Source organism: Xenopus laevis, chromosome 2L (genome assembly GCF_017654675.1).
Source record: "Xenopus laevis strain J_2021 chromosome 2L, Xenopus_laevis_v10.1, whole genome shotgun sequence".
In the NCBI taxonomy this organism is placed as follows: Eukaryota; Metazoa; Chordata; class Amphibia; order Anura; family Pipidae; genus Xenopus; species Xenopus laevis.
The window spans coordinates 112,069,837-112,083,697 of NC_054373.1; the positions used below are offsets into that span (position 1 = coordinate 112,069,837).

Genomic DNA, 13,861 nt, shown 5'->3' on the forward strand with positions numbered 1-13,861 from the left:
AAAAATATAGAACATTTTAAAGGGTTCACAAAATTCATTCACAACTGTAACAGAAAAATAACACATAGGGGTCGTTATGACAAGCAATTGGAAAATAGCAATCAAGCATTAAACAATATTTAAGACTGATTATAGGCAGAATACTTTTTTTCCCAAGCAGATGAGCAAAGGCACATAAATATCGACAGTTCTACTTACACACATATTTGCAAAGATGCTTACAACAGAAGAGAACTTCAGTATGTTTTTGCAACTTGATTTGCTTTAGCGTTGGGTTGTCACTAATTTAGAGATGTTTAAATTTTAGGTTTTTTCTGTGTAATTGCATTAGCTAGCAAAATAACCCAGTTAGTTTGTAGTGATATATACCATTCTCTATTATGTTTTAAAATTAAATATGATATAATTTATATATAGTAAATATAAAAAAAGCAGCAAAGGGAGTCACAAAGGGATTCATAGTTTTTACAGTTTGTTAACAGGTGCAGCATCTTATACTTTTTAAAATTTAGAAATGCAGCAAAAATGAGTTCATATAGCTACTGATCAATATAATATAAAATGCATGGTAACGAGATCAATGTACCTTTTGGACAGACACTGATACTTCATGCTGAGAAGAAATATAATATTAATTCAAAAATCAAATCTCTTTCTACTTCAAACTGATTTTGACTTGATGTCTCTGGGAGTTACAAATAATAAACTTAGCAGATAAGTAGATGAGAGAAAATTATTCTTCCAAAAGTTTTATTACAGCAGACCACATACAATCGTTTTTTTCATTTGCAGTGAGCCAAGTGATTAATAAATGTGCATAGCAATAAGTAATACATTGAAGTTTTTGTCAGTTTTTAACATGCAATTAACATTACATTTTTTCTCAATGATTTTATTTTGCTTGAACAAAGGAGAAAGTGGTTTGAAATTAATGCCTACATCTTTTTATCTGAAAACGTCTAGGGTGGTGGTTAAGAGGGGGGTACACCTGGGGGCAGATTTATCAAGGGTCAAATTTCGATGTGGAAAATACTTTGAAATTCGACCATCGAATAGAATCCTTCGCCATTTGATTTCGAAGTCTGAGGATTTTATTCATCAATATAAGATAGTATTCCGATCCTAGTACGATCGTACGATTGTACGATTTTCCTTCGAAACCCAAAAATTTAGAAATATGCTCTGGCAGGTCCCCATAGGTTAACACAGCACTTCGGCAGGTTTAAGTTGGCGAAGTATTGAAGTCGAAGTTTTTTTAAAGAGACAGTAGTTCGATTATCGAATGGTTGAATAAAAAAATGTTTTACTTTGAATCGAAGTCAAAGTAAATTCAAAGTCGTAGTATCCTATTTGATGGTGGAAGTATCCAAAAAATTTATTTGAATTTCGAATTTGTTTACTTTGAAAATTCCCTCTAATTCACTTCGACCCTTGATAAATCTGCCCCATAGTGTGGTGAATTTAAGTAGCACCTTTCATGCACCAAAAAGAAGGGGTCATAATTTCAAACTATATTGCCCTATGTTTGTTTGTTTTGTCCTGTGCCTGTGGCACTAGCTTCTATTATAGGCATTATGGTTTGGACTTGAGGGGATACAAGTGAAAGCCGGCATAAGGACTGTGAATCCAATTGAACTTTGGGACATTATATTTTCTTGGACTTTATTTGGGGTGGTATTAATGAATAATTTATTTCTAGACATATAAACAATTTGGGAAATGATTCCATAAATGGGATACTATTCTAAGGGGGTTATTTATTAAATTCTGAATACCAAAAAAATGAAAAATTCGATTTACTTTAACTATAAAATCCGAATTTTTAGTGGAAAAAAAACCTTAACTTTTTTGCGATTTATTATACCCCGAGGATGGAAAAGTCAGAATCCAAAAATACTCTGTTTTAGACCCACTGAGGTTATATATTTCAATGGATGAGGTCCCTATCCCATCTGTGGTCTGCACTGGAATTAGCCAGAAAATCCAACTATTTTAGACTTTTCAGGCAAAAATCTGAAAAATTCAGACTTTTCTGCAAAAAAATCTGAAACAAATCTTACAATTCGGATTTTGGTTCTATATTATTGAGTTTTTACCCGATCCGATTAAATCATGGTTTTTTTAATAATAAAAAAAGGTCCAATCATGGATTCTAGGTTGGTCAGACTTTTTTATGTAAATACTCAGAAAAATTTGGATTTTGATAAATAAGGCTCCCCGTGTACATACAGTATATATTTAATTTAAAGTATTTCATACACAGATTTTGAGAACTCAAAGAAGAAAAAAAGCATTGGAGATCTCCCATCAATGGTATCAATATAAGAGGCAGGCTGATGACTTATTGAAATGCTTGGATGACATTGAGAAAAAAATTGCAAGTCTTCCAGAACCCAAAGATAACCAGAAGCTTAAGGTATCCTCACTTAGTCTGTTCAGAGTTTTGTTTTTTGTGCTTTTTGCCTCCCCAACAAAGGTATTCTCACTTAGTCTGTTCAGAGAATAGTTTTTTGTGCTTTTTCTCTTCTCCCAGAAAGTGTTTTTGAGTGAGTTTTTTCTTTTGTCATTTCATTTCCTTTATAAGGAATTAGTTACCACAGAATGTAACAGAGATTATTTAACATCCCATATTAAAAAACTAAAAATACAGTAATATATTCATCTTACTGAGCTAAACTTCTGTGTACAATTCCAAAATGCACACATTTGGTTAGAAACATTCTGTTTCCAGTAGATCCAACAAAAATTATTACACATATAGGGGCCTCAAGTCACGCAAGGTTTCAGGAAAACCTTTTTCTTATTTAAGAAAGCCTGCTTGGGAGGAAAATATCTAAAAGCTGCCAACTTTTTCTTCGTTGGGAAAATACCTCAACTAACTAATTTTTTTCCCAAAAACGTGTGTGAATTCTTTGCTCCTGCGGTAATTGTTTTTAAAAACTCAAAAGAAAATTTTTCAAAATGCTCCAAACCATTATGATGAATATGATGGTACAAGAACGAGGAAGTCATTAGCTTCTTTGGAAACAAAGTTCATCTAATGAGTATATAAACAGTCTAATGGAATTAAATGTATTAATGTAGTTTATATAACTAAGTGGATTTAGCAACCAGAGCATTCACTGTGGACCACATGCAGATATTTTGCTCAGCTGATCATTATCTGCCCTTGTAAAGTCAGTTTAATTTTGCATTACTTGGTATTAATATTGTATCGCTTCTTTCAAGCCATACATACTGTATAAGGTACTGTTCTTATAACAGTATTACTATAAGAGCCAAACAAAACCTCCACTATCAATTGTACTGCAATCCAGTCAAGCTCAATTGGGCACCAACATATTTATGGCAATTTGTACTAAACAGCATTAATGGAATGGAAATATGTAAAAATTTTAATTTAAAAATGACCAGCTTATTACATTGCAGATTTTATTATGCTACATGTATTTTTAAAACCTGCTTGAAGGTTTCATAATTTATTTGTAAAAATAAGTAATGTTTTATTACAAGTTGGTGTACAACCAGAAGCGAACAACATATCTTAACTATATACAAATGGAAAGTTATTTTCAGAGAAAAACCACACTTATATTTTCTGGTGTTAGAATATTAGCCAAATCTTGATCAATATTTGAAGGAATGTGATGTATTTGCTTTTGAATCATGTTCAAATGTTTTAACTTCTGTTATTATGTGTCTTTATTCCAGATGATCTAATGACTAACAGTGCGCGGATGACCTCTCTCATATTAGCACACTTCTTTCATCAAAACATACTCATGTGTTACTGTGTAGTCACTCCAACAGTTCATAACTCTTAATTTTAATAACTTTATTTTGCTTCATTATTATTTTAATTTGCTGTCAAGTCACAATATAAAATTAAACATTGACCTTTGTCTGTTCTGTAGATGTAACTGACAAGTTTTCTATAGAAATCATATCATAGCTTGTATACCTATATGAAATAAAAGTTCATATCTAATTTACAATAAAACGATGAGCCCAATAATCATAATTACACTGCACATTCTTTCAATACTAGTGTAAGTTTTGTATTGCATTTTAAAATCACCTGCAACATAAAAAATGAGAGGTTGGCAGAAGCCAAAGTTTTGCCAGGGGTATCATACTGCTACATCTAATGCAAATTCCTTAAGTAGTTAGCTAATGGCTCTGTGCCCTGTATTGGTTTTGCTCAATAGGAGATTGATGGAGAATTGGAGATGAAGAAAGAAGAACTGAATGCAGTGCACAGACAAGCTGAAAGTTTGTCTAAGGAAGGGGCTGGCAAAGCAGTGGAGCCAACTCTGATCCAGCTCAACAAACGCTGGCAAGAAATTGAGAGCAAATTTGCTCCATTCCGAAGACTGCACTATGCACAAATTGTGAGTTGTTACTGGCAAACATGTTTGTTTGCAACTAACCAAATACTACTAACAAGAAGAAAAAATATTTGGCCGTTTTACCTTGTTGAGTCTTTAAAAAAATGTTTGAGTGCAGCCTCCACTGTCTGTACCATGTCCTCTAATATAATTAGCAACCCTTGTATAACACTGCTACAAAATCATTATATCATTAATGCATGTTATTATTTGCTGCTTCACTCATTTGTTCATTAACTTCATATCAAGTTAAAGTTAAAGTAACAGAATTCCAGATGTCCATCCCATGCTGTTTTAATTTCTTTATTTTGTTTTCTAATTAATTTACAAAGACAGACATATAGATATTGTGTGAGTCAGTGGTGTATAACACTTTGACATTTATATTTCACTTGTTCATTCATGATACTGTATCTTGGTTTTTCTGAATGCAAACTCAGGAATATTTTTTTTTTACTTAGAATCCTGGATACAATAGACATTGAGAGATTCTTGGAGAGATCAAGCCATTCTCTCACTGAGGCTTGTTAGAAAATACAGTACCATGGATCCGAATGTATTATTGATCTGAGCAAAGCACCTCTCCTTAGGAGTCGGCTTGTTACAGATCCTTAGTGGCCTGGTTTTGTGCACCCTGATCTCACATTATCTGTTCTGTGTAGTATATAGGATACATACAATATATTTTAAATGATTTAGCTTGTTTGGAACTACTGGCTTGAATCCTGTATATCACTATCATACTAAATAAATTATATTAGTATCTGTGCATATGCAAGCATTAAATGAGCTGTGACTCATTTACCGTATAAGAATATCACATTTACATATAGCTATTAATGCAAATTAAATGTAGCAGAAAAGGCTTTGATGTCATAGCAAAGTATCTTTTATTAGTAGCAATGTTTAGTCTTAGTATTTATCTATAATTCAAACAGCAGATGGGCTGAAGCACCTTTGTGGATAGAATGGTGCAAAAAGTTTTCTAAGAATATGTAACAGCAGCACTATTTTAGCGTTAATGGCTGGACAAGAGCTTCAAAATGAAAAAAATACAATATTGCATTTTTCTTTCCGTGAAAGTGGAATACTTAATTAATGGCTGTAAAGAAATGATCATAGTTCCTAATAGGAGCACTCATATCTATTTTCCATTTGCTTTCAGTGACTTTAAGGGACTTCAAAAGATTTTAAATACAGACAGTGTTGGACTGGCCCGGCGGGACACCGGGAAAAAACCCGATAGGCCCTGACCCTCGTGGGCCCCTGCCGGGCCAGAACACTTTTCCAGATATTTAGAATTGCGGGGAAAAAATGTTTTCTCCGGCGCTGCGCAGCGCCGTCTGCGCATACGCGCCGATGTTGCGCATGCGCCCGAGCGGCGATGTTGCGCATGCACCTGAGTGGCGATGTTGCGCATGCGCTAAACGGCTCACTCCAACGCATTTCACTAGGGGGGCGGGGGCCCCTGGACAGCAGTCCCGGTGGGCCCCGGGCCCCCCAGTCCGACCCTGAATACAGAACGTAGGTAGCATCTGTTTATTAATAATATATCTCTAAAACTGGTTAAAGACAACAGGTTAATGCATTCCTGCACATTTACTGACAAATTCATTATGTAGATCATCAGTATTACAGCAGTCAATCAGAATGGGTAGTACTTGGTATTTATTAGCCCATATAAGTAAAGTTGCCCAGACTTTAAGGAAATATATTGAATATACATTACAGAATCCATTTAGAACACAACTGTAATATCAAATATTCCACACATGTTTATGTCAATGGTGCTAATGTAAAAGAAAGGCATGCTTCCTCCCTAACTTCTCTAGAAAATAAGTAACAATATAAAAAGCATAACAAGTTATGGATATGAGATAATTCTGATTAAGTCATTAAAACAGCTTATGTTTGCACTCGTCATCAATTATTATTATTAAACTGTGTTATGTCTGATCTATAAGGGGTAGTGTTATGTCTCTGATCGATATGATGCATCCCACCCAGCTATTAAATAATATCCCATGTAGATAAATTACATTCTTAGCATGTACAGTATTAACTTCAAACAAGCATTATCGCTATAAAACATTCTGCCTGTGCAGGCAAGAAAAGTATTTTCACAAGTTTATACATAATGAAATGAAGCGTAAGAGGTAAACATCCATTCAAGCATTTAATACTAACTCGTATTAGTGGAATACTTATCAAGCTATGACTATGCTATGACTATAGCAGGCAGATCACTGACAACAAATTTATACTGATTTACAGTATACAGGAAAATATGTCACCATTCTGATCTTGTATTAATTCCTTTCATTATTATAGTACTTTCATACCACATCACAGTACATACAATCTTGTTTAAATGGTCACTTTTTTAAGTTGCTTTAGGAGTAAACATTTATTAAAATATTACTACTAGTTATAGTCGAATAAATTCGAGGCGTGACTTTGTGACAAATGTTCGAGTTTCGCCACCGCAGAGAAAATTTGCCTGCAAAAAATGCGATACGTTGAAAAAATTTGGGCATGCGTCAGAATAGTCGAGCACATAAACATAGTCGCGCATCAAAATTATTCGGATGCCTTTCATGCATTAAGCCAAAATAGGCATGTGTATAACAATTGTCGCAGGCGGTGAAATTGACGCGTGTCAAAATAATATCGACACCCATTTTTTTTTTGCTGTTTCGCGGATTTCATCATTTCTATATGGCAACCCGAAATGGTCAAAATGGCTTAGAAAGCAGTCTAGTGTACTATGCAGGAAGTTCCAAGTGCAAAGCACATATTTGTTCAGCATCCATAGTATTTAAACCCTCTGGGGATGGAAAGATGTGACACCGTATGAACTTTATTACTTGGTGGTTGAAGAGAGGCACATTCTAATCCACAAAACATATATCAGGTCTTCTCTCCATGCCACTCTAGCACTGTTTATTTTTCTGAATATATCTTGTGGTGATGATGATGATGATGGCTTAGGGACTCCTGGCTTGAAGGAGGTATTTTTGACTGCAACATAATAATTATGGTGGTATTATATCAATTTCCTCTTCTTGTTTGACCTACGCATCATCCCCTCACAATTAAATCTGCATAATTTCGACATTTTTATTTGATCTAACGGGTAATCAAAATCAAATTATTACCCTGTGCTATGTTCTGGGTTTGCTCCAAGTGACCAGGGAAACAACTAACCTTGGATTCTAACATTGCTCATATTAGTACCCTGGAAATAATTGAATAAACAATTGAAAAGAAAATCTTCACTCAGTTTTTTAAATCTAAAAGTATGATTTGTACCCATTAGTTCAGTTGTTTGTAAAACTTTTTTTGGTACATCATTCTAGAACAGGAAACAATGTGGTGATAAAGTTAGTGTGGGAACCCTCCCTAATATCAGTGAGATAGACTGGGAGCCCCTGGGCTTTAGAGGCCTCCACTACCTAAACAGCGCTAAGGAATGCACATTAGGGATTCCCCTATAGTATAAAATACTACTGATTACATACTGTTATAAAACAAAAAGAAACAAACTCTAAATAAAAAAGAATTGTTATTTGAATATTTACATATTATTATAACATCTGTCCAAATGAACACCAATTTGGATTGTTACAGGCATGGTTCAAGTCCTTCAAAAGGGTCCTGTCCTCACATGGGTGGGGGGGAGGAACTACACACCCTGCAATATCCTCCCAATAGATATCTACTGACAGGTATACTTTTAGGGGCTGACACACTGGAGTTTACAGGCAGCCCTGTGGAGTTTACACTATCTACACTGGATACCTCCAGGGTGTATTTCAGCTTGGCAGATCGTTTCTGGTCTCGCTGTGCAGTTATGGAACTCCAGGCCTCCAAGGCATTTGATGGCCCTTTTTCTGTTTTGGGCCCCAAGACAATGCTCCTCCTAGTTCACTGGCCTTTCCCCGGCATCCATTGAGCATCCCCCCATTTTAACTGCAACTGCACTGTCCTAAGCAATCAGCTTGCTCCCCACTGGTGACTGGGGATGCTGTAGAACATGGAATTAAGGGTAGTTTATAAATGTCATCATAGACGGAGGGTAAATTTTGTGTTTGGGACGGCTAAAGTTGACCATACTCTCGCAGATTTAACAGTAATGTCAGATATGGTGGATTAGATGCTGCTAAAAAGGTGAACCCTCACAACTACCACTGACTTCACTGGAAGCTGTGTAGAAGCACAGGTGGAAGTGCTTTTCAAACCCAAACTGCTATGTTTATATTTATTCCCTTTAATTCTCCTCATCCATGATAAAGGGGTTATATTTTTCATATGGTGCCCTATTTTAAAAGGAAGTGGCATTTTCATTACTGAAAATGTGCTGTAGACTTGAAACTGGTTGGTTTATATGCATGGTGGAATTTTTGATTGAAGCATTCTGTACTACATAAAGTAGGTAAGCTTAAATGAGTTTTAGTTACTTTTAAACAGAGGAGGCAAAGGGCACTGACACTCCAGGAACATTATAAAGAATAAGATGTAGTGCATACTAATAAAACAAGCGTGTTATATACAGTAAAAACCAGTGGCTACGGGCACACCAGGAACTGTACACAAATATAGTCAGGCCCTAACTGGGATTCAAAATAGGGCCTAGCGTCCAAACAGTCACTCCCACAGCCCACTAAATAGTGACTGACTATGGGAACTTACAGCAGCCCACCTAGCATTTGCCAGAATCCACAGATTGCCAGTTAAGGTCTGACTTTAAGGCAGTGGTTATTGACATCTACAGTGGGTACTGACACACATTTAGGCTAACCCCTCACACTGTATTATGGCTAAAGAAACACAATACTGATTTTTTTCCAATATATTTTTTTCAAACAAAGCGTTATACTTTCCCTCATACAAAGGACACATGCAAAGGACACATTTATTGCCCCTTTTGCACTCCCATCTCGTCCCACCTTGTCGTCTCCAAACATTTTATTTGAATCTTTACTCCTATTACCACTCACACCACAATATCTTTTTTCTTTTAAATATTTTCTGTAATTTGTTCCCCTGATCATATTTTCTATACGATTGCATTTCATTCTCCTTGTACCTACTGCAAGTGTGTGTGAGTGTTTCAAATATCCCTCATTCTTCTTTGAGCAGAAGACAAAAGCCCCTATTCTACACACTGCTCTTGCAATGCTATTGTATTTATTTATGTCACCTTTAGCCCTGTGTTAACCTTTCCCTCTAAATGTGTTAAAAAATGTGGGAGAGGGGATACAATCTGCAGCATGGAACCCTTCAAAAGCAAAACCCCCAAAACCCTATAAGTAAGATAGACAGGAAAAGGGATAGGCAGCCTGGAAGAGGGGAAAAAACCTCCACCAAAGATTCAGTTAGTGAGGAGGAGCACAGGCAAAAGGTTACTGATCTGTCTTCAGTTCCTGTTATCTCCCCAGCCCCAAATACGCCTGTACACTTGATTGGTCGATTCCGCTGTCTGCAAAGAAAGCTGCCCTGTTACTGGAAAAGCTTAAAGCAGAAAGATCCAATCAGAAGGCAGCTAATTACAAAAGTACCGGGCTTTGCATAAATGAGAAGAGCTTGCCGTGGCTATGCTGTTTAAAGTACAAACTACCATCAGTAAGTTTTTTAATACATTTATTAGGTGTTATCAAGGTTTGGAGAGGCTTAGCCTCTCCTAGCCTTATTGAAAATCTGCCCATGAATATGTTGAGTATATTTATGACGAGCAGCATATAAAACAATCAGCATTTGAAAGTGTATCAAGCATGAGCAATAAAATATATATTTTTTGCCTCACTTTTACAGTGAAGTTAAAATAATATGGCTTTAATCATCTGTGCTCCTAATAGCATCATGTTGGTTTAACTCACAGGCAAACACACAAATAAACGACAAGCATCTCTACATCAGAACTGTAAACATTATCAAAGTAATAACAACACAAGCTTTTATTCCTCAATGCTTGCAGTAGAACACTTAGCAGTTTAGTGATCCAACCTCTTAATAAATGGGGATTGAGAAAAAGTTAGAATTTCATTGGATGCAATTTTTCCATTAAATGAGACAAAATGTAACAGTGCTTTCAACCAAGTAATTGAAGGCATAATTTTGTTAATGCAATCAATTTACTATTGATTTGAAGCGTAATTGAGGTAATGTTGCTAAAAAATCTTTTTGTTATATATGGAGAGAATAAAACGTTAAATCAGCAAAGTAAAGGACTTCAATGTATCTCTAATAAAATAAGAACATCAGCCTAGTTTGGCCTTAATGTAGTAAATTTAAAGAAATACATGTTTAGCCATCAGCTGTGTGGTTAAATAGCTTATTTGTTCATATGTTGTTTTGGATTTTAACATGACACAAATCCTTATCTATGGCAGATTTTGCAAGAGGTTAACAAAAACACTAGATCTTTGAGATATCATTATCACATCCACATCCACAATCACAATGTATCTTGATGAAAATGTAGAAGTTTGGAAAGCATACATCTCTCTCTCTCTCTCTCTCTCTCTCTCTCTCTCTCTCTCTCTCTCTCTCTCTCTCTCTCTCTCTCTCTCTCTCACTCAATCTCTCAGCTGAATAAAACCTGAAGATAAACAGTAATACAGATCAGTACACATGAACTAATTATTACATTTTCATATCCATGGCTCATCTAATATGGGGTCCCAAACAGTTGATGACTTCACATGCAAAACTCATTAGGTCCTAAGATAAATATAATTTGATGCTGGAAAATACTGTTGGGGACCAACATGCAGCATTCTGGCATGACACCTTGCTAGCATGTTGCTAGCTTCAGTATGTCTACATTGCTTGCCTATCATTTTTAATTCTAGAGTTTCAAACATCTAGGGTTAATATTTACTTTAAAGGGATCCTGTCATCGGAAAACTTGTTTTTTTCAAAACGCATCAGTTAATAGTGCTACTCCAGCAGAATTCTGCACTGAAATCCATTTCTCAAAAGAGCATACAGATTTTTTTATATTCAATTTTGAAATCTGACATGGGGCTAGACATTTTGTCAATTTCCCAGCTGCCCCTGGCCATGTGACTTGTGCCTGCACTTTTGGAGAGAAATGCTTTCTGGCAGCTGCTGTTTTTCCTTCTCAATGTAACTGAATGTGTCTCAGTGAGACATGGGTTTTTACTATTGAGTGTTGTTCTTAGATCTACCAGGCAGCTGTTATCTTGTGTTAGGGAGCTGTTATCTGGTTACCTTCCCATTGTTCTTTTGTTTGGCTGCTGGGGGGGAAAAAGGGAGGGGGGTGATATCACTCCAACTTGCAGTATAGCAGTAAAGAGTGACTGAAGTTTATCAGAGCACTGGGAAACTGACAATATGTCTAGCCCCATGTCAGATTTCAAAATTGAATATAAAAAAATCTGTTTGCTCTTTTGAGAAATGGATTTCAGTGCAGAATTCTGCTGAAGCAGCACTATTAACTGATTCATTTTGAATTTTTTTTTCCCATGACAGTATCCCTTTTAATTTGAAGAGTAAAGATGAGTGCTGTTCTCTTGAATCCAAAATGTTAGCAGAAACTTGATATGTAGAAATCATGCAATTACAAGAAAGCCATCTCCCATAAAGCTTACTTTAAAGAAATAATTACGTTTTTTGCACAGTTTTAATTTTTTTCTCTGTAATAAATAAACAGTACCTTGTACTTGATGGTAACAACTACATGAATCTATATTGGTGGCCAAACTCTCATATTGGGTTCATTTAATGCTTAACTGTTTTTTTAAGACTAGCAGTAGCAAACATGAAAACACATGGACAAGATTAAATTCAAAGAAAAAAAAATTCTCCAAATTCAATTATACAAACGATAAACCATGAGATGTTTTTTTGGATTGAATTTTTTCGAATTAAATTGCATCTCAAATTAAATCTCGTCCGTGACTTTTCACATGATAAACCTTTTTTCTCAATGAATTGAATCTGGCCCTTTGTAAATTATATTAAGATATGGTGCTCTAAATTACAGAAAAACTCATAATCCAGAAAATCCCAAATCTGGTTGTAAAATAACAGTATACATTCTTATATCACTTATCTCATTATAATTCCAATGGGATCTGAGTTTCTAAAAAGTCTCTGTCTAAATAACAATGAAAAATATATATTTTACAAATTAATTTTCATGCGGAAAAGAGTTGAATATGTATATGTTCATAATGTTCTTTGCATGGCATCATTTCCATTAATTGTATTTACATGGAAAGGTTGTCCACATGTTTTCCATTTTATATATTTATTTAATTATTCTTTTGCCCATATATTAAGACAAATACATCAGGGGTTTATCAAGAGGTTCTCGGTAATAATAGCAATTAATGGAATAATATTACTAAAACTGGCGACATGTGTTGATTAAATGTAATATATTCTACTAACCCCTAAAATAACATGATAATAAGTAGCCTATATTTTGCTAAAAATATTTACAGCAGCAATGCAACAACTGTAAGGTTAATAGCAGTCAGAATGAGTAACAGAAGTATACAGTATACAGAAGAAAAGTTAATGCATTTCTTATGTTTCCTGTGCGTATAAAATATACAGAAAAGATATGCAATTTAGGACTCCTTTCAGGGTTACCTGTGAAAGAGTTATGGCTACAATATTGATATAAGCAACACTATAAAATATTATCAACCTGTTTCGGAACTTAGAATACAATTATTATCCCATGTCTAGCATCTACATGACAGCCATGGCATTGTGTTGATATAGTGTAACAAAGCATTTCTGTATCCACAACAAACACTGGGCCAGTGATTCCCATTGGTCTTCTTCATTTCATTTAGCTTTCATTGTATTGGTTATGCTTTCTTCCATGTTTTGGCATTGCACATTTTTCAAAATTCCACACCTTCCTGTGATGTTTAACTACAAAATGATGCTGGAAAGACATCGGACAAGGATTGTATCCTGCTTTCTGTTGGATCCCTCTGTGCTTCCATTGTGACAATCTCTAATGATCATGAACCCTGACATACATAAAATTAGGAATCGACCATGGAAGAAATGTGATGGCATGCAGTACGCTCAGGCAAATGCCTGTTTGTTTCTTCTTTAGGATGTCCTTATAAGATCCAAACAATGCATCTGGAGTCCTATGGATACAACAGATTACTTGTCTCTTGAACCATTTCTGACTCTTTTTTTAACCAATATATTTGGACTTGGAATGGAAAAATAATGTTAAAATAATAATGTTAAATAAGTATTACAACCATAGTAATCCTTGTCCACGTGCTTATACTAGACAGCAAGGACCTATATAATGTTCAGATAGGTATTGTGTGGTCATATGTATAATATGTCCCATTTTCTCAAACATTGTTTTTAATTTAAACCCTATAAAAGGTGTATATGATTTACAAATCTGAAAGCAACTGTTGCACTGGAGCACCATGTTACAATGTTACTATATAAGCCTTCAA

At 35.1% G+C, this 13,861-nt stretch overlaps 1 protein-coding gene across 5 annotated transcripts in view; it reads left to right on the top strand.

The window, feature by feature from the left end:
* dmd.1.L (dystrophin, gene 1 L homeolog) overlaps nt 1–13,861 on the top strand; it is a 1,148,817-nt gene that overhangs the window by 519,415 nt on the left and 615,541 nt on the right. For 4 of the 5 annotated variants that reach the window (XM_018244936.2, XM_018244933.2, XM_018244935.2 and 1 more), the window contains 2 exons: nt 2,264–2,416; nt 4,209–4,391. In XM_018244936.2, coding sequence (XP_018100425.1) covers nt 2,264–2,416; nt 4,209–4,391 — 336 coding nt within the window. The remainder of the gene's footprint in view (nt 1–2,263; nt 2,417–4,208; nt 4,392–13,861) is intronic. The other variant, XM_041580924.1, reaches the window with a different exon arrangement.